Source organism: Camellia sinensis, chromosome 12 (assembly GCF_055761805.1).
Source record: "Camellia sinensis isolate YWXY chromosome 12, ASM5576180v1, whole genome shotgun sequence".
NCBI lineage: Eukaryota > Viridiplantae > Streptophyta > Magnoliopsida > Ericales > Theaceae > Camellia > Camellia sinensis.
Window position 1 is genome coordinate 34,882,754 of NC_138972.1, and position 22,283 is coordinate 34,905,036.

At 35.3% G+C, this 22,283-nt stretch overlaps 1 protein-coding gene across 2 annotated transcripts; it reads left to right on the forward strand.

Annotated features, from left to right (window-relative positions):
- The first annotated feature begins 259 nt into the window (after window positions 1–259).
- Window positions 260–21,904, forward strand: LOC145789349 (protein SEMI-ROLLED LEAF 2-like). Of its 2 annotated transcripts, none has more exons than XM_082898355.1 (20): window positions 260–473; window positions 676–986; window positions 2,568–2,642; window positions 3,300–3,415; window positions 4,845–4,959; window positions 5,104–5,232; window positions 5,846–5,893; window positions 7,678–7,871; window positions 7,982–8,172; window positions 8,330–8,622; window positions 8,835–8,984; window positions 9,079–9,501; window positions 10,214–10,363; window positions 13,871–13,946; window positions 14,779–14,910; window positions 15,070–15,266; window positions 15,377–15,508; window positions 15,591–15,713; window positions 15,964–16,197; window positions 21,221–21,904. In XM_082898355.1, the coding sequence occupies exons 2-20, from the start codon at window positions 840–842 to the stop codon at window positions 21,383–21,385; spliced, it is 3,090 nt and encodes a 1,029-aa protein (XP_082754481.1). In that variant the 5' UTR covers window positions 260–473; window positions 676–839; the 3' UTR covers window positions 21,386–21,904. The 2 variants fall into 2 exon arrangements, with proteins under 2 accessions (XP_082754481.1, XP_082754480.1); XM_082898354.1 differs by having other exon boundaries at window positions 14,779–14,906; window positions 15,066–15,266.
- The last annotated feature ends 379 nt before the right edge of the window (window positions 21,905–22,283 follow it).

Genomic DNA, 22,283 nt, shown 5'->3' on the forward strand with positions numbered 1-22,283 from the left:
TAAATAACGGTCAAGATACCCCAATTGAGATAGAAACCGCGAAAGTGACGTAAAGTTTTAACGGATCGAAGAAATGAACGGCCAAGATGCTCTTAAAGCATCAAATAGAATGGTACGATCGTAATTTAAAGCCAAAATGACTCATTTAAAATGTTGGTCCATAGGGGTGTGCCTTTAGATGTGGACTTGTTCAATCATTTGATTGCAGGCCTCCCGGTCTTAGGGTATTTATTTATATACAACAATTTATATTTATATTAACAAGAAAGACAGTTGTAATTTATATGTATATGCATAGCAAGAAAGAGGGTTTTAGAGAGAGAGAAGGGAGGGTAGTTTGAGAGAGAGAGAGAGAGAGAGAGAGAGAGAGAGAGTTGTGTGGTGGAGGAATGTGGAGTTTCTTCATATACATGGTTGAAAAGCTTTGACGGATTACCAGCCTCCGGTTTGCTGTTACAGGCATCGATCCGAAGGTACAAATATTATCCCAAATCATAATTCATATCATACAATAATATATATTCTTTTGTATGCATAATCTAATATTATGTATAATAATAATATGGATATAACCAAATTCAATGTCATTTCTAGCCTTGCATTTGGGATTTGCTATGGGTTGAAATGGGTTATTGAAATTTCAAGGTTTGATGACTTCAAATTGATGATTTGTAGGCTGGTCCCGGGGCGCGAGAAGTATCCATTTCTTCTCCAGAGTTTTTCTTTCCCTTCTTCTCATTTTGGGTTCTTGAGAATTCTGAGTTTTTGATGGTAAGGGAAAGAAAGGCACAAAATAGAGAATTTTTTTTTGTGATTTGGACATTAACGGAATTTCAAAAATGAGCATGGTTTCTGGAGTAATTTCAAGGCAAGTTTTGCCAATATGTGGTAACCTTTGCTTTTTCTGTCCTGCAATGCGGGCGAGGTCTAGGCAGCCCGTGAAGAGGTATAAAAAGTTGATTGCAGAAATTTTTCCAAAATCACAGGTTAGTTTTATGTGTTATATATATTACTTTATGTGCTTCCCAGCTTTGTTCAAAGACCCATTTACATTGTGTTTCAAGTCTTATGGGGAACTTTGAAATCTTTCCCAGTACAAATTTGTGGAACTTTAATTTTTTTTTTTTTAAATAGTTTTTTCTTTGCCTTTATTATAAATTTTGAAGTTTGGAATTTTCATTTTTCTATCAGTACCAAGAACATTTTGTATCGCTTCACTTAAGTACCAACTCTGTACCTAAAAAATATAAACAATTTAAGTACGAACTACATGAACATGAGTGTTACATTTGTAGCATTTCCTATGCATCCAAACTCCATTTTTTTTGGTTCTTATGAGAATATTTCACTTCCTTTGGTGCTGTTTGACAGAACTAAGAACTTGGGGCTAAAAAATTTAAGCACTAATAGTGGTGTTGAAGATTTTAAGCAGCTGAAGTTGTAGAGTAGATGATTAATTGAGGGTAAAATTTTCAGTTAAGACAAAAATTTGGAATCACCTAGCACTTTTTTGTGAAATCACCTTGCACTCTTTCGTTCAGCATTCGAAGAGACATCAGGTCACTCTTACTTAGAGTTCAGACCTTTTGAGTAGATTTTATGTTTTAATAACCTAAGTGGTAAACCATGTACTCTCCAATGCACTTAAGTGAGAATCCACTAAAGTTTTCACTTTTCAGCATTGAATAAGTTCATTAAACAGCCTCATAGTTTCCTGAAGTATAAAAACAAATAGAAAGTGTCTATTGATGACTTCAATAGCTATGTCTGATAGGGGTATTCGTCATGACCAGCATTAGTGAAACTTCTTCAAGAATTTAATTGTGTTTAGATGTTTCCACATTTCTTGAAATATAGACAAGCCTGGTAGTTAATGCAAAGTCAATAGCTGGAAAAAAATTCCTCAATTTTTCTTTTTAATATATGTTGCATTCATAGTTTGTTTTTGTAAAAAACATAGATTTTCCAGTGTTCTACTTTTTCAGGATTCAACTACGCAAAGTCATTCTCAGAGTAATTGTGATCTTCCGTGTGAATTCTTCCACATCATTTCCTTCAATCATCGCATAATTTTGTTAGATCATAATAAAGAAGTAAAAAAGTTAATAGTGATCCTTCGTTGGTTGTTGCACTTTCCTTGTATACATTCAGGAGTTAATGCAGGCCGTCACAAAATTCACTAATCTGCCATCGTTTTTACTTGTACGTCTTAGTTGAGTCATGTAGTTCACATTTGCATATTCACCATCCATTCACCAACACCCTTGAATGGCTGAAAAACTACAAAGAAACGGAGGATATGTTTGAAATGTATGATCGTTTTTAAATGAGCTTAAGCAACTTGTATCTTCGGTGTAATTGTTCAACAATATTATTTTATTTTGGATTACATGTATCTGCCAGGTATGATATGTTTGATATGGATAATCCTTTTTGTTGTATAAACTAGGTTCTGCTATGTAATTGTTGTGACTTATTTAAACTTTTAAGATATTGCTTTTTGCAGCATGTAGAATTTAGATACACTATGGTGATAACATATTGCAATTTGTATGTTATTTTTACAGGAAGAAGAACCAAATGACAGAAAGATTGGAAAACTGTGTGAATATGCTGCAAAAAATCCTTTGCGTATACCCAAGGTACTATCTGATTCTTTTGGAGATTCTCAAAATAATGGGTTTCCTTTAGTCATTCTATGTTAATTTTTTAATAGTAAACCCAATGAATCATACAAGTAATCTACAAAGACACAATTTGAATTGTTGTTCTAAAAGTAGCTGCCATTAGAACATCATGAACTTGGAAAAAAATTATAGAACTTTTTGGTGTTACAACATAAAGCTGAAATTGCAACTTCTTGAGGCCCGCAACATAAATTCCCTAGCTATCCAGCCCTTTGATTCACTGAGAAATTTTTATTTATTTGATTTTTTCAGCACTTGGGTTTTTCATGCTTCACTCCTTGTTGAAAGACATGTTTGTTTGCAATCTCTCTCTCTCTCTCTCTCTCTCTCTCTCTCTCTCTCTCTTCCCCTTTCTGTCTTCTACATGAAGTGGGGTAACACCAACAATTGAAACCAAAAATCAATGTAAGAGAGCTGTCATTGGGCAGATATATTGACCTGAGGCATTGTCTTACCTCTTTTTGTTGATTAATTTGAATCCTTTTATGTAATTATTATTATGCATAAATGTCCAGATTGCATAAATTGATCTATTTCGCAATTTTAGGAAAAGCTGTCATGCAACTTTTTATTTGTTGCTTCATTAACTGAAGTTTTGGTTTTGATTAACAGATCACAAATTCACTCGAACAAAGGTGCTACAAGGAATTAAGAAATGAAAATTTTCGATCAACAAAAGTTGTCATGTGTGTTTACAAAAAGCTGTTAATTTCTTGTAAAGAGCAAATGTGAGTTCACTCCTGCTGACCCAACTCTTATGCTTCCACCATATATTTCTTGTAACGTGCTGCTTGCAGACATTTTTTACAATAATCCGTTAAATTGTATTCTGCTTTTTGGGGAAAAATGATAAAATTGCTCATTCCATGTTCTTCTGGAGTTAAATGTTACATGGTAGTGCCCAGAATGCTCTATGTAATCCATTGAAGTTACTGGTGGGTCATTTTTGTCTTGAAGGAAACTTAGGCTATTTTATCATGGAGCGTCAATAGTTATGCTATAATTTTTACTTTAGGGAATACAGTGAGCTAAGGTGTTAAATTTTGACTGCCTGGATGTTTTGACATTTAACAGTGTCGTGAAATAGGTTTTCATGGCGTAGTTGTTTGTCGGCTCTGGCGGGTATTATGATAAATAAAGTTTCTCAATTGGGTAATCATTGACGTTTCCTTTGGGCAGAGGAAAAACTATATTTTTCTTTGAATCACTTCTTCCTTCGATTTGTCATCTATGAAACTGTCACACGCATCAGTGTTTCTCACGTAATGGAAAATGTGTGGGTCATTTCTTTTTTTTGTTTAAACCTCCACAAAGTCACATCTGATAAGTAGATCTAGAGCAACATTCCTGGATCTAAATTTGATATGGCAGCCAAGTGTGGGCACTGAGAAAATGCAGGAACAGACTCACAAAGTAAATTTATAACCTTCAATAACATTCAAAGTGGTGACCCGTTTTACCGATTGTTTGGTTGGGTGTGGGGCCAGGTTGAGGCGGGAGGATGCTTGCACTATTCAGTGGATGTATAACATTTAACATAACCTTGATACCTCTTTGTTTTTCCCTTTTTTTATTTTTTATAACTTCTAAACTATAAAATCATTTACAAATGATATAGTATGGTGAGAATTTCAAAGCGGTTACTTATTGGTGACTACTTTCAATTGTGAGTTGATGTTGATGGTGCTTAGAGATTTCAACCCTACAGTGTATTGAAGTCAGATTTGTGTCTCCAAGCAAGCCTGAAGTCATCATTTGTATGTAGATTTCTGAACTTACCCAACTGATGATGATACAAACTCGTCTTTTAAAAGCAGAGTTCAATTGAGAGCATGTTCTGATCATGTTTGCTGTAGATTCCTGCTAATTGTTTGTATCTATATGAATTATGATGTTTTTAAGTCCAGATTGTCACAGTTTCCTTTTACCTCTATTACATATAAAAAGGCAAAAAGGTTCAGCTCTTACATTATTTAGTAATACTTGATGTCCTAACTCCACTCTTCAAGCTGCACTGACATGTATAATTATGTTCAGCATGTTACGACACCAAACAGGGCTATGACTAATGGATATCATGATTTGATGTATACCTTCTACTCCTCTTCTGTGGGATATACTTATGTATCTGCATTATAATCTGTGACTATATGACAGGCCTCTCTTTGCAAGTAGTTTACTAAGCATCATTCACATTCTGCTGGATCAAACACAACAGGATGATATGCGAATTATGGGATGCCAGACACTTTTTGACTTTGTAACTAATCTGGTTGGTGCTATTGAGTATCTATACTTTGTTTTGTTATTCTTTGTCCATCAATTAGAGAAATTCAGCATAATTTTGAAATGTTTGTCTTGTAGATTTTGCAGGCTACAGAAAACTTTGGACTTACGTATCTACTGTATTTTGCAGACAGATGGGACTTGCATTTTTAATGTAGAAGGATATATTCCAAAACTCTGTCAACTAGCTCAAGAAGTAGGGGAAGAGGAGAGAGCAACGAATCTTCGTGCAGCTGGGATGCAAGCCCTTTCTTCACTGGTATATGTTCAACTTTCAAAAAATAAAAATAAGGAAAAAAAAAAAAAGTTTTATCTTTGGTTTAAACATAAAACTGATACTAATATCATGTCATTTGGCAATTGGCTTCAATAATAATGTGTGGATCTAAGCAATGTCATCTAGTGAGAAAAATTCTCTGTTAGTGTTGCATGAATCCACCATCCGTCCATTGTTATTAGCAAAATTCTGTCATTGCTTTTAGCGATGTTACTCACTTTTTCCCTTTACAATTTGTGTTCCTCAAACCTTTATACATACGTATATATTATTGAGCAAACTTAACTTTACCCCTTGTGGTTTAGTCCATGTGCGGTTTAACCCCCCCTCCTGCCAGGACAACTGCTCATGGAGTAAAGCACAAGGGGCTAAAGTGAATTTTGCCTCCCAAAAAAATTACAAAAATGTTTGTGGTTTGCACAATGAGGTTACTTATGTACGGGGATATTTTAGGCTTTTCACTAAAATTGTTAACAGGCCTGACGGTGCACTTTAATAGTTCACAAACCATCGGGGTTATATGCTTATTTTCCTATATTATTCTTAATCATTTTATCATCATTTTCATGTTAATCTATGTTTTGTTTCTGTGTAGGTTTGGTTTATGGGTCAAAACTCACATATTCCATCTGAGTTTGACAATGTAAGCAAATTTCAACTTGTTCAATTTTCCTTTTAAAAACAACTTGTTCCTGTACATGTTATCACAATCTCAGTTCAACTTTTAGTTTGGTAGTTTATCTCATCAATATTGATCTTGTTGTCTGACTTTCTGTTAATCTCTCTCTCTCTCTCTCTCTCTCTCTACTTATTATTTCTGGATTGGTCCTAGAGACATGAGCATATCGGTGTTAAAATTACTGTGTCATTGTTATATGCTTGTTTGGATATGGAAATGCTGCTAATAGGTTAATTGTTTCTTCTTTTTTTCTATATTCTTTTTTCCTTAAGCATATTGGTATTAAAATTACTATGTGATTGTTATCATGCTAGTTCTGACTTTAGAGTACTGCATCAGTTCCATAAATCTTGCACATTACTAATATGTATTGCTTTCCTGCTCAAGTAGAAATATCTAAAATTTGGGGTTTTGGAAAGAGGAGGGTTGGCATCTTATTATGATGAGTATCGATGAACCAACTCTGAAAAGACATGTTGAAAAGGAAAGTAGAACCGTAAACTAGACTTTTGTCAGTATAGGAAATATAAACAATAAGGTGTTAGCACAAACACTATCACCATGTGCTTGTTACCATGTGACAATCATAAATAAATTAGACCGGTAACATTCCCACAAAATATTAAATATTTGTACTACAGTTTATTCCAACAGCTCCACTAAATAGATGATCCATTAGTTTTCCACATTAAAATTTCACGTTGCTTAACCCGAAGGGGTTAGCCAAGTGGCAAGTGAGCCGTGAAGCCGTAGGTCGCAAGTTCAAATCCCATGAAGCGATTGACCCCCTTGGGGCCACCTCAGGGCCTATGCTTGGTATGTGTGGGACAGGGAAGACTGCGTTGACTTGGGGGACTAGTTTGGGTAAAACCCCAGATACCCTTGTTACCAACAATAAATAAATAAATAAAATTGCTTCTTAAACCGCTTTCACTCATTTACATGAAAAAGATTTCTCCCTCATAGAACTTGGAAACAGGGACCATGGCTGTCTTGTGTTGACCACTGCCAATGAACAAAGGCTACTCTAGGTTGCTATTACACTGTAAAATGTTCTACACTTACCTTGAAGATTGTAATAGGACAATAAGCCTGGCTCATTTTGTTTGCGTCCATTCATAATATACAGTCAAACAAGGTGGATGTGCATCCTCCCTTAGTAGATCTGGAAGCCTGAAAATATGGTGAAGCAAATATTCCAAGTTGGCCATTAATCTCATGGATTATATAACTCTGTTAGTTCTTGGTGGGCAGTTTACCATCATTCTCGTTACAAAACATGTAAATGGTAGGACAGCTACGTTGCTCTTTCGTGTTATTTTTCTTTTAAGAGAAGGTCTTATTAATATTCATTGGAGTTGTATCTATTCTTTTTGTTGTTTCAGCATTATTATTCTGAAAGGTTCCTGCAGTCATGGCAAATTTGACTAACCTTAAGATGCTAATATTCTCTCTTTCTAAACTATATTCTCAACCCAATAAGAATATGTTGATTTTTTGTATCATGCCTTCATACCTTCATTTTGAATATTTAATCTTTCAAAATGATTTTTATGGCATCATAAACTGTATAAAAGTAGTGCTGATATTGGAAATTTTATATTAGTTTTCTTGGTCAATCAATGGGTATCCTTTCTTATATGTCCTTGTACTTTGTGTTGACAATGTTTGTTCCGAAATATCTCTATGCTATTGCTGTGTGAAGAATAACTTCCACCAAGATGATTTTGACATTTTTTATTAAATAGATTGTTTCAGTAGTTTTGGAAAATTATGGAGTTCCTAGTAAAGAGTCAGACAGTGGAAACCCTGATCAAAACCGGTGGGTTGAAGAAGTGCGTAAAGTTGAGGGTCATGTCTCTCCTTCACCAGAGGTCATGATGAACAAGGTTCCTTCTTGGAGAACGATTGTGAACGAGAAAGGCGAAGTAACCATGAATGCGTAATTGCTTGGCATAAAGTCTTCTCATTGCATATATATTCTCTCTTTTATTTATTTATTTAAAAAAATAAATTGTATCTCTGTTTTTTATTTTTTATTTTTTGGCACAGGGAAGATGCAAAGAACCCCTGCTTTTGGTCCAGGGTATGCCTGCATAATATGGCTAAGTTGGCCAAGGAGGCTACAACCATGCGGCGCGTTCTAGAATCATTGTTTCGTTATTTTGATAATGGAAATTTATGGCATCATCGGCTTGCTTTTCCTGTCCTGAAGGATATGCAAATTCTAATGGATGATTCTGGTATTAACATTACATTTGTCATTTAAAAAATGTACTCTCCACCATTAGTATATGGTGCTATCCTGCAGTTCTTACCCGTTAATGCCATTCCTCTAATTGCAGTTGTACTTTGATACTAAGATGACCATAATAGCTCTCTCTTCATTTGATTTTGCAGGGGAAAATTCGCACTTTTTGATTTCAATTTTAATCAAACATCTTGATCACAAAAATGTCCTTAAACAACCACAAATGCAGCTTGACATTGTTGAGGTTACTACCTCCCTGGCTCGACATGCAAAGGTCCAGCCTTCTAGAGCTATAATTGGTGCAGTAACAGATGTTATGAGGCACCTAAGGAAAAGCATTCATTATTCACTTGATGATGCACATTTAGGGGCTGACACAATCAAATGGAACAGAAGATTACATGAAGCAGTTGATGAGTGCCTTGTGGAGTTATCACATAAGGTGCCTTTCATTTCCTAAAGTTCCCAAATACACCCATGATGTTTATAGTTATTCAGAGCTTGAGCCAGAAATACTTGTACAGCTACATTTTTATTTATAAGTTGTATTTGAATTTCAAATATTTCACTGATTCTAAATGTCCTGACATTGTATTGTCACTGTATTTAGAGTGTTTGCAAAAAAGTTGACACTGAATTTCTATTGACAAACAGGTTGGAGATGCAAGCCCAATTCTTGACACAATGGCTGCGATGCTGGAGAACATCTCAAGTATTACAGTTATAGCCAGAACTACTATTGCTTCCATTTTTCGTTCTGCTCAAATTGTAGCATCTATACCGAAAATGTCATATAAAAGCAAGGCAAGTAATTTTTTTCAATGACTATATATCACTTTCTCCTGTAATTTGTACCCTTTTACCAAATTTGCAGCTGAGATTATCTTTTTTCTCTCAGGCTTTTCCTGAGGCTTTATTCCATCAGTTACTTCCCGCTATGGTCCATCCAGACCATGAAACACGAATCGGAGCTCACCGCATCTTTTCTGTTGTTCTTGTGCCATCTTCGGTTCGCCCTCTTACAAGCTCAGCTATTCCACAGAATGCTGCTGATCTTTTAAGAACTCTGTCAAGAACTGTTTCTGTCTTTTCTTCTTCTGCTGCCCTTTTTGAGAAGCTGAGAAATGAGAAGTCTACCACAAAGGAAACTGTTAGTTTGAACAACAAAGAAAAACTTGTTGGTGAGGAGCAACAGGGAAACAACAACAGTGGGATGCTGAACAGAATCAAGTCAACTTACAGTCAAGTTTATAGCATCAAAAGTATGCCAGTACATCCAACAGAAGATGAAGATTCTATGAACAATTCAAATAAGCCATTGGTAGACAATTTCTCTGCTATCTTGGAAATCCTTATAGTTGTTAGGAGGCTCGTTTATAGACATCCTTCACCTTGAATCCAGCCAAACCAAGCTCAGACTTGATTTGGTTTCATCTGTTTATTTTTCAGATTGGAGTTAAGCCATAGATATTTCCGCCTGGTTTTTCCATACGAAGTGATATCTTCTTTTTAAATATTAAGTTTCACTCAGGAGATAGGGCTTCATTTTATGAAGAACTTTCACCAGAATGAGGTTACAGTGTTTTTTTCTTTTTGTTTGTAACTAAGCCATATGGGTATTTTAAAGTGGTTGGACACAAAAAAAAGAACATAGAATCCAATGACAAAATGAAAACAATGTAAATTTATACCTATTCATATATATGATATATAATAATTCTTTATCCTTATATATAACATATAATAAATATGTAAAATAAAAAATTATATATTTTGCACTTGTCGTCCACGTGTTGTGTCATACTTGTTCGTGTCCATGCTTCTTAGCTCTTATATCTTCGTAGGGCTGGGACGTACTCCAGTCTCTAATATATATTCACCCTTAAACTAGGTTTCGGCATAGAATACAATTTTTAGGGCTAGGCCAGGGTGTGGGCTTGATCCATGCATGTCTTCATGAGGTGTAATATCTGACATTGGTCCTAATTGGTCTTGATCCATGTATGACTGTACTTTTGTTCTTTAAACACCAGGAAGCAGTTTCTCTTCGGCTGAGTAGCCGCCAGATTAGCCTCCTGCTTTCATCAATTTGGGCACAATCCATCTCACCTGCAAATTTTCCTGGAAACTATGAAGCAATTGCTCATACATACAGCCTCGTGTTGCTGTTCTCTCGAGGGAAGGTAATTATTGATTTGCATCTAGCTGTGCAGTTCTTCTGATATTAAAGATAATGTTCTTTTACTCAATTGGTTATTTTTTCTAGTTTATTATTTAGCTCATTAAAGTGCCCTTGTAGGGCCTTGGTTCCTTCTTCCAGAGCCTAAAACTTGCATGATACTGCTCCTATAGTCTCTAAGCCTTAATGTGTTGCCTTGTAGATCTGCTTGTTAGAGAGTTCTGAACCACTTGGCCACCATTACAGTAACACCATTCAGAGATACAATCTCAATAACTTAGTGGTCTCAAAGTATGAACACTAGGGAAGAAGTAGTAGAAAAAGAGAGAGGAGGGGAAAAAAGGGGAGGGGGGGTTAGGCAACTACAAGAAAAAGGAGAGCATGGTTCTGTTGGATTAGGAAAGGAACTTAATATGTCAACATGGAACTTAACTCAAAATTTATCCTGTGAAGCTAGCTCATTATTCGAAACATTTTTTTTTTATCTTTAATCTTACTTAAGGTTAACTAATATAATTATTTTTTCTATGGTTCGTGTATGCCTATATAACACCCTCAAAATTTAGAAACCTGACTCATTGGATACAACTCTTATTCCTTACCCATTACCAATTATCATTAGAATTATACATGCAGAAGAGATATATATTAACTCAACATTCATTCAGAGACATTAAGAAAATAAACTCCATTTCCTTGTATATCAACCTATTGTGCCAAAATAAGATTACATGCAATAATAAATTCAGAATCCTGCAAGTTGAATCTATAGCATGTAAAATAGCAAAGGTACAGCTAAATAATTACAAAACATATGCCTTAATGGCTACTAGTTTCAAGGGCCTTGCCCTATTACATCAAGATGGATTTTAACCCGAAATACAATTTAGCCCTTGGCTTTACAAAAAATGAAACAAAAATGAGCTTCACTCTCCAAGATCCTCCACGCCTTTCATTTTGGCAGAGGCACACCGTTAGCACCTGAAAATGGTTTTCCACATAGGGATGAGCATATAGCCCAACATATAATCTTAATGAAGTGCATGAGCTTTAACAATATCATGATTATGAGATGCAATGATGTGCCATGCTCCAAATATAAGTTTTCCTTTCCAAGAATCATGCCATGCACTTTTCAAAATTTATAAGCCAATCAAAGAGCTTTCATTTCAACAAAACATAGGGTGGTAAATACAACTCTAACAATTCCTAGGTACGTGTTTGTTAGTAGTCATGTAGAGCACTACCAAATACCACTTTACCGGCTCTTAACCGGAAGGAAATTGGAACCTACTCTGCACGTGTTAGGACTTTCACCATGGACCTAAAGCCAACTTAATTTTCAACACAACCACACCCCCTAACCGGATTTACCAAGGTATTTACCCAATTTCTCAATATTTTTCTAATGGTTATCAACAACCAAAACACAATGCATTTCTCAAAATGCGATATGATATCAAAGCATGAAATCATGGGATGCCAATGAAATGCATGCCATTACAAATGTTTCAATTTCCCTAGTTCTCATTCATTTTCTACAACAAAGTCAATGAATCCCCCACCGATTGCCAAAATAATTATCTCTATCTCAATATTCCAATATAGGCAATATATAGAGCATAGTTCAACATTTCCAAAATAGAACATGATTTTCCAAAACCTCATCATTTCGAAAATGTAATCAGTATTCATAATTCTCCAAGAATTTAATGAATTTCATCAACACAATTACATTTTCAATCTCCACACTTTCTAGGGTTTTAGAAAAATTGGGGATTTCCCTCTCAAAACACAATTTTCTCAATTTCATAGTCATAGTTCAATCACAAGGAAATAGTTTTAAAAGTTTGATAAGAATTGGACAGTTTTCCCTAATTTGTGCACTAATACAGTATAATAAAAAATCCTAATCTCCAAACACTTCCAACTATCCAAAATAGCACATAATAAAGCTAAAAATACATGTACAAGTTAAGAAAACCCTTACCTCAAGATCTTGATGGATTTGGTTAGATGATGAAATTTGTAACGTTTGGCGTAGGTTTTAGAGAGATGGGAGACGAAAACAGAGAGAGTTGATAGAATGAGAGAAAAGGGGGAGAGAGGGCCAACAAAAGGCTGATGGGCACAAAATTCGAGGCATTCACATGTCTGGCCGCACATGCGGTGACCCCCTTCTGCACGTGCGGTGCCCCATGGCTGCACGTGCAGTTTATTGAAGTGTGAAAACCCTTGCTGCTCCACTTGGCTGCACGTGCGGTTTATTGAAGTATGAAAAACCCTTGCTGTTCCACTTTGCCACACGTGTGGGCTCACCCACCGAATGTGCGGAGCCCCTGCCCAAAAACTTCAAATCTTACTGCACAAAACCGCACGTGCGGGCCCTCTTGGTCGCACGTGCAGGAAAACCTGATGGAGTCAAAAATTATTCTAAGGCATTCCCACACCCCCCATTCCGTCCTTACGCCCGAAACTAGAAAATTCTAACTCGCCAAGACATTAAGAAGACTAGACAAGGTACAACACGCCAACGCCGATGCTTTGCACAACTCTCAAAACTCCGAAAGTAAAACAAATAGTCCAAAAGAGCACAATCAAGTCAGGTCAATGACCCGGGACATCAGAACCTCTGTCCTTGTGCGTATACTAGTGAAATTATCCATGCCTGAAGGCATGTCATTATTCAGAAAACAACACTAATTGTTGGATTTATTCAATCATAACTCTCAACTATGTCATATTGGACATTTTTCATAATTGTTAGATTTGTTCAATCTTAACCCTCAACCATGCCGCATAGGACATTTTTCAAAAACTAATCTGTTTTATTTGGTAGATTTGACCCTCAACTATGCCACATAGGACATTTTTATTATAGAGATTTTTCTTTCCTTTATTTGCATCATTCAGCCTCTTTTCCTTTGTGGTGGTGTATCTTACCAGTGTTGTAATAAAGTTAATTTATAGATTGATTTGTTAGCTTTGATATGTTCTAATTGGGGGACAAAAATATTGTTGAGGCTCTTCATTCCTTGTGCTATTTAAGTTTAGGGACAAGTGGACTTGGTCAATGGAAAATGTAGTGGGACAGTATTTGATCTGGTGTTGGTATATTTATATACTTCTCAACGAAGGTGGTCATGTCTTTGCTTTATTGAGTCTTCTACTGATGGATGGTTTATAGCATAAAAACGCCATGGCAATTTTCCAGGCTATTTTTAGAACTGTTTCTTTGAGATATAATTATGCATGAGAACTGTGATATCTGTTGTAAAATTAGATATTCCAGAACTTTTGGTACTTCCTGGTCATCTATGGTACTAGATTTTGTTAATTCTGTTAAATTGGCCAATTCGCCACATGTAATAAGTAGTATCAGTTTGTGTTGCCACGATATTATTATTTTTTTAATTTTTTGTGCTTTTCTTTTGTTTTCTTCTCTGTTAGTTTTTTTTTTTTTTCTTCTTCTTCTGCTGTTTCTTCTTATTACAGCTCATCCTGTTTGCAGAACTCAAGTCAAGAGGCTCTAGTCCGAAGTTTTCAGCTAGCCTTTTCCTTGCGAAACATTGCTCTTATGCAAGGAGGTTAGTGTCCTAACTTAAAATTATACATACATTTTTGTGTGTGACACATATTTACATTTCTTACCTACTAGATACAACATAATGGGCTCACATTAATAAATACATGTAGGACCCACATGCTTGTAACTTGTAGATAAGAAATGTGGGTTTATGTTGTAGTTTCCTATTTTCGTAGGTTGGATAGAATTGCATTTAGTTTCCCGAGATATAGTGCCTTTTGTTTTCTTTTTTTATTTTATTTTATTTTTAATTTTTAATTTTCTAAGTTTTTTTAATTTATTTATTATTTAGGGGAGAGGGATTTGAGTTGTTTTTGGGTCTAATAAATTACTACCTATAACAGGACAAAAAGTTAATCAATATCAATTGCATGCTTCCCATGTCTATTGTCCTTCTGAATACAACACAGTTAATAAATTATTTTTATCCAAAAGAAGAAATAAAAAGTATTGGTGGTGGATTTTGGAGTTCCTACTGTCATATGTGTTGGGAATTCAAACCCATGTATATCAAATAACTTGCTTTAGTTCAAGATTTAAATTTTTATCAAACAACTTTTTAGTTTAAAAAATTCAGCATTCAATTTTCAGTACTTAATATTTAGATTTCAGTTTTGTCAAACACCACTTTACTACATCAATTCACTCTAATGAAACAAGTTTCTGGGGGAATTGCATGCTGTAAGTGATTCAAGTATTTTTGGACTCCCCTCACCTTTCTTAGGTTCTTTATTTTTCATTTTCTTATTTGGTTAAATATTAAGAAATGGTAAGGTTGACATAATAGGACATCAACTATGTCTACTCAGGCGATGACCCTCTTCTTTCTACAGGGCCACTGCCACCATCACGCTGCAGATCGCTCTTTACATTGGCAACTTCTATGATTACCTTTTCAGCAAAAGCATACAATATCCTTCCCCTTGTTCTTTGTGTCAAGGCTGTGCTAACAGATAAAACGGTAGGTGCTCACTAGGTTTTATTAGTATTCTCGTCATTTACTGAGAGGATTTTGACTTCCAACTTTTCTTGCAAGCGTTTTGTGTGCATGTGTGTTCATTGTCATTTACATCATTAAAGTGACCTCACATATGCTTTTAATATGTCTACATTTTATCAGGCAGACCCGTTTCTGCATTTAATTGAAGATTGCAAGTTACAGGCTGTTAGCTCTGGATCTCAGTATCCCAAAGTTGTTTATGGATCTGAAGACGATGATATTTCTGCTTCAAAATCCCTTTCAGAAATTGAAATTACTGAGGACCAGACTAGGGAATCCTTGGCATCCGTGATTGTGAAGAGTTTGGAAAATTCATTAGATGTAATTGATTATATTGATTGTTTAAGCCTCCATAACTTCTTTTAAAGCAAAGCATAAATTCCCATGCAGTACATGCTGTTAATTTTTTAAATTTTTTTTTTAATTCTCAGTTGTCCACTAGAATGGAGCAGTTGCTCAGCGAATTTTTGCCCGATGATGTCTGTCCTCTCGGAGTCCAGATCATGGACATTCCACGAACAATATATCGATCTAATTCAAATGACCATAAATCTATGGAGGAGGTAACTACTGTGGATCACCTCCAAAAATTTGCCACCTGAAATTGACCATTTAGATTTGATTATTCTCATCTTTAATATGCAGGCTGCTCCAGCTTTTCCTACAGATGATGATGCTGTTCCAGATTCATTTGACAATCAAGCCAAGCAAATCTCGGAGGCCGTCAAAACCTCTGATCTATTGAGTGCCAACCAACTTCTAGAATCAGTATGTAATCAATACATGTTTCATTACTTTGTTGCTGTATTGCTGCTTCAGTAACTAGGAACAAAAATAAATAAAGAAAAGATCCCACAATGGAAAACTAAAATTAAATTGGTTCACTTCTAGATCATGTTCTGGTTAATTAGTATTTTTCATACCGAAGCCCTTACAATCAAAACTTGCATCTTGATTCTCAATTGCTTATGCTAAATAGTTTTATTGCACAATCATTTATAGTATTTGAATGCTCTAGGTTTTGGAGACAACACATCAAGTTGGGAGACTCTCTTCGTGCACACCTCCTGATTTGTCTTACAAGGAAATGGCCGGTCACTGTGAAGCACTTATGATGGGAAAGCAGCAGAAAATGTCCTATTTGATGAGCAACCAGCAGATGCAGGAAAACATGTTGGGCAGAATGTCACAGGATTGTGATGAAGAAGAGAAGGTGGCTTTTGATGGCCATGTTGATGGGAATTTCCTAGGGGTACTTTCTTGATTTAGTTCACTTTAACCATCAGATAGATTATTGCTATCTTCTTTCTTATATATTGATTAGTGTTTATGTTGCATTTTAATTTATAAGTCAGTCATCTGAAAAAAATTTACAAGGCTTTGGTATATGAACTGAAAAAGTCTCTTATCAGTTATTATATCATCAAACAAACACATATAACTTATGGATACCTACATGACAAGCTTAAAGTAAGGTTAAATGATGTAGTTGTTGGATAGCTTGACATACATTGTTAGTTCCATTTACTAACAGCTTAAGCTTTTGGGACAATTGGTGACTTAATGTGGTATTAGAGCTCAGGTTGAGAGAGGTTTTGAGTTCAAGTATCTTTGTTGGAATTTGGTATTCGGTCCCTGTTTGGTTTCTTCTCTATTTGGTTGCTGCTTCTCTTTCTGTTTGGTTCCCTATTTGTCTCTCCATGTGCAAGACGGGGTTACATATAAGGGAAGGTGCTAGATAGCTTGATAGACATTGTTGTTCTCATTTTCTAAAAGCTTAAGCCTTTTGGGGCAATTAAGGACTTAACATATCCATCGACATGTCATTTCCACATCTACTCAATACACCATCATTCGACCACCAAGTTTCAGCTTCCACAGGGCATGTATTATGGTCACATGGTTCTCTGTTACAAACTAAGCAGCCTAGGGTGCAATAGCACTTGACTTGTACTTATTGCTTAGGCCCCTTGCACTTTAAAGAGTTTCCGCAAGGCACTTTCGTGAGCACTCTGCATTAAATGTCCCCTTGGAACCCTCTGCCTAGGCACACCAATAGAACTTCTCCATATAGATGTATCTTAAGAAACCTTATACAACCTTGGTTCCATTCCCTTCAATACAGAGTTTCCTAGCAAAGGTAGTATGTAGATAGGTCTCCAACACATCACAGGCATAGTGAGATCTGAATTTTCCCGCTTCAATATATAGGGTCTGTTGTAATACAAACAACCACAACGTTAAATGCTCAATAATATTTGAAGCTAATACAATGCAAGTACCTAATACTTACAGAGCTAAAACTCTAATTTAAAATAGGAAACTAAATCATAATAGTATTGAAAACTTAACCCCTGTTTAAATAAATAAAAAAACTAATTAATTAAATTATAAATATGAATAAATAAATAAAATGTGACACACCAAATTCTATTCTAAGGGTTAACTAATTAATAACATATGAGGTCATGCTAACGTCACTAAAGAGTCATTTGGTCAATATAACCAAATAAGATCTTAGAAAACTCGGAGGAGTCAATATAGCCTCCCTTCTAAATCCAACTACGTTAGATAGCAAGCTATCTTGTTGACAGATCTTAAGAGGTATTAACACAAGGTCTCATAAGTAACGCGGAGATAGGTATAGGATTACAAAATGATAAATATGTATATATAAGCAGATAATAATTACAGAGTTACAAATTTTAATTACAAAACAAGTTCCATCACTATTACAATCCCAAAAAGAAAATAAAAGTACGGATAGACTTATAACAAAACGGCTTCTAACTTTGTTTAAGATAGCCAGAAATCTTCAAATGTCTCCGGCTTCTCATCAGCCCTGTATGTTTCTTTAATACCTGGCATGAAACGCTATGAGTTTGGAATGGCTAATAAACGCACATACAACCCATCCCTGTTTTCCAATCCAATACACTTCCAAATATGCAACTAAATATTTTATATGTGATGAACAATTAAGCAAGTAAACAATTTGAGTTTTACAAGGTTAGATGTTAGCATCTAGCAATCTCTCAAAGAGATTTCATCCTCCCAACTACAAGAATCGGACTCAGATTATTCGGTATGCCCCCCTCTTTTGCTACTTTGCAGACCTTATCTCGGATGCCTACCAACGGTTACGTACCACATAGTGCCAATTGACGACCTCAAAACATACGGTAAAAATAAGAGCCTTGTCCATTCCCTCCTTGCACCAAGCACCTAGGGTCTGAATACAACCGATCTATTCAAGGATTCTGAAAAATCATTTGTGCAAGACTATACTTCAAATAGGGAACATGTCCCACGAACCAAATCAATTCAAATGCAACATTTTCTCATAACATTATTCAAATAATTGAAACCCAATTGAAAAGCCCAACCCACACTTCATCTTAAAACCCAAGTGTTAAGGAGAGAGAAACTAGAGCCTTATAACCAACATAGATGGGACAACTCTAGGAGATGTGGGACACATTCCAATACACCCTCCTAGACCACAACTTACAATATACAGACAAACAGCATACTAGTCACAAGCCCAACCAAGCTCTGATACCAAATTGAAAAGCGCAACCCACACTTCTCCTTGAAACTCAAGTGTTAAGGAGAGAGAAACTGGAGCCTTATAACCAGCACAGATGGGGCAACTCCAGATGATATGGGACACATTCCAACAGTTACCACCCCAATTAAGTTTTCCGTTGAGTTAGATGTTTTAAGTTAAAGTTAGAACAGACTTATTAAGACAATAATTTCTACATAAGCATAAGCATCATCCAAGGACTATGGTAAGGAGCATAACCATAACACATACAAATATCACACCAGGACATGAACAAGTGATAACAAGCACATCCATGAAGTTAAGAACATAAATTCATCAACAAAAGTAAATTTCCAGATTTGGTGCACTTTAAAGATTGCAATTAAAGAGACATTTTTAGATTTTCCCTAAACTTGGTCTTCCTATGGCCCCGTTTGTTTTTAGAGGTAGAATAGAAGGGATTGATAGTGAGGGGATTAAGTAAAATTGTGTTTGTTTTGATGATAGTTGTTAGAGTAAGAATTGTTAAATTATTTTTATATAAAATAATAAAACAAATAAAAAAAATATAAAAAAATTAAACATTAATGTTTAAAAAAAAATTCCGAATATGTAAAAAATAAAAAAAATTGTAGTCCCCTTACTATTTTTCTAATACCACCTCCTCCTCTTCCATCCCAATCCTGCTTCCAACCTCCATCTTAATCCCCTCCTCCATCCTAATCCTTTCCCCAACTCTACAAACAAACACACCACTAAATAACACTACCTCCATCCTAATCCCCTCCCATCCATTACAACCCAAAACAAACGGGGCCATGGCTTGTAGAGAATTTTATCTAGTTTTCAGAACATTTTTCAGAAGTGGCACAACTTTTCTAGAATTTTAGTTATTTAAGAAATACTTCAGCACTGTTTAGATTTGTTGACTATTACAAAAATCGGATTTTCTCTCAAACCGTTCACTCTTTTTTGGTAAATTTTTTTTCCCATGAAAGCTAACACAGAAAGGAAGGTTTTGACATAAACATGGGGTTAAGGAGATTTTCCTATATTTTTCTAGAGTTTTTTCAAGTGGGATGTAACCGTTTTTTTTAGCACAAAGCTTGAAATAAGGGAAAAAGTAAGAAAAGAGGATAACCATGGAAAATTTTTCACTTCTATTGTGATAAAAATATGATAATATAATATATATTATACTCAGAAATTTGGATTGAAGGTGTGCCTTTGGAAATTATGTGAGATAGGTGTAGAAAAAGATAGTTTTGTATGTATTAAGAGAAAACACAAGTAAGGGTAGAATAAGGCTCAATTCTTTTCATTTTTAACACAAGAACACCATTAAACATATCTGAAAATAATGTTTAGAACCTCTAAGAATATGTATTTGAAAGTGGAAAATGAAAGGTAGGGTGGTAATGTGGCTTACTTGTTGCCTAGATAGGATGTTTGCACAATTCTTTCCTCCCATTTCCTCTCCTCCACCACCAAGCTCTCTCTTCCTCTCTTTTCTCTCTCTCAGCCAAGTATGTAGTGTGTGAGTGTGTATGTGTGCTCAGCAAGTGGGGATGAGTGGTATATATATATATATAAAATGGTAAAAAGACTATTTTTCCCTTGGTTCCAATTCAATTGAATAGTGCCTTAATTTAGTTTGAATATAATGAAATGGGGAATGATTAGGACCTTAATTATGATCTAGTTAGGTTTAGGGCTGATTTAATACCTTCTAGTTACAAGTACATATATATATATATACACCATATCTTCAATTGGTACCAAGTCATGATTTTCTTTCCAAGATTTCCAAGATTTAGGGGATTTTGTCCCATTTGTACATCAGGTAAAGATCTTCATGTACAAACTTATTTATTTAGGAAAATTGGTACAAGTATGTATCTATATAATAGTACTAACTTGGGGTCAACTTGTAATTCAAGTAAAATGTGAGCGCTAAGGCCTTAATTTATGAATTGAAACATTTATTTAAGTGTAGTATTCAATTTAATTAGGATTTGGAAACTCAATTTGGTTAAAGTTTCTTTATTTTGAATTAAACGGCGAATCATAATGAGAACCGTAAACCTAGGGCTTTGAGCGGAAAATATAATTAGGGAATTAATTTAATTATTATTAGGGCTTTGGAAATGATCTCTGAGTTCCGGGTTCGATTAGGGTTTGCTAGTTTTCAGTTAGCGCCTATTTTTGACTCTAGAGTTAAAATTGAAATTAATTAAGGAATCAATGGTCTTTATTGAAATAATTCAAAAGTAAGGGTCTAAAAAAGAAATTACAAAAGTGAGGGGTCTCACATAAAATATTAAAGACATAATTAAACTTCTACACTTTCCATGCGCATCCTTGAATGTTCTGCATCATTTGTACATGTCCTTCAAGAAGACTTCATACCTTGCCAGTCCTCTTGAGAGTCTTTGGTGCCCCTCACGTGCCTTGCCATCTCTTCACTGAATCATTAACGTAATACCTAAAATGGAAATGGAAAGGAAAATAAAAAATGGCCTTTACGTATGCTTCTACAGCAGCACTTAACTGTATACATAAGTATATATGTAGACAAGTACATTTTTCAGCTATCAAATTTGAATAATCTTACACTAGCACTAGATGATGTTCTAGTTCGTGCATGCTTTGACATTCAAAATACTACACCACGTTATTCATGTTCTCTAGATCGATTTGATATCTTGAACTAATCTAAAAGCAGGGCGATGATGCTTCCGTGAACTGGAGCTTTAGTAACACTGCAAGCAAACCATCTACGGTGACTCTTCCAATGATGTGTGCAACAGAGTACCAGAATTATCCTCAGCCTTTCAGGCTACCGGCATCAAGTCCATATGATAACTTCTTGAAAGCAGCTGGATGTTGATAAGATAAACCTATGGAAATTCGCAACCCTTCACGAGTCATACAAAGAATATATATGTATATATATATGATTTCTTGAATTGGCAATTTCACTTCCATCCACAGAGAATTTTGTGGCACACACATGACCTGTTTGCAGACCAGCTGCTTGGCATTCGGGTGAACAACTTCAGTGTTGTGATCAGGATCGGATTTGATTTGATTGAGTTAGTTACTTCTCCAAAACAGATTCTTTAATTCATTTAATGTTCTTAATTTGTGCAAAGAGACTGCATTAAGGAAGCGTCTTCCAGAGATTCACATAAAGTTTGAAGTTTGGCGAAGGAACTGAGTTATTCTTTCTTGGTTGTACCCATTTGATGTATAAAAAGGCCAATTGTGATCAATGGTTTTAATTTGTTCTTCTCATCATTATGATGGTGTATGTAAATATTTCAGTGGTAACATATACAAATATTGTTGGGATTCATTTGTGAACATACCTTGTTGAATCTTCAGTAAATTAAGGTACATTTTAGCAGTTTGGTTTTCAGGCTGTAATTACTATTATTATTTAGCAGTTTACTTTTTGCCTTGCAAAAATATTTTTTTAATATATATATATATAGTGAGAGAGAGAGAGAGAGAGAGAGAGAGAGAGAGAGAGAGATTAACAAGTGCAGTAAGGCAAAGACGAACTGTTTTTCTTGTGCTTTTGATGATGAAACAAAATCACAATGCATAGAAAATAAGCATGACAAAACATGAACTCCAGTCACTCAGATCACAACCAAGGGACACACAACTAGTGAACAATCTAAACACCACCCCCCCAGAGAGAGATTAACAAGTGCAGTAAGGCAAAGATGAACTATTTTTCTTGTGCTTTTGATGATGAAACAGAATCACAATGCATAGAA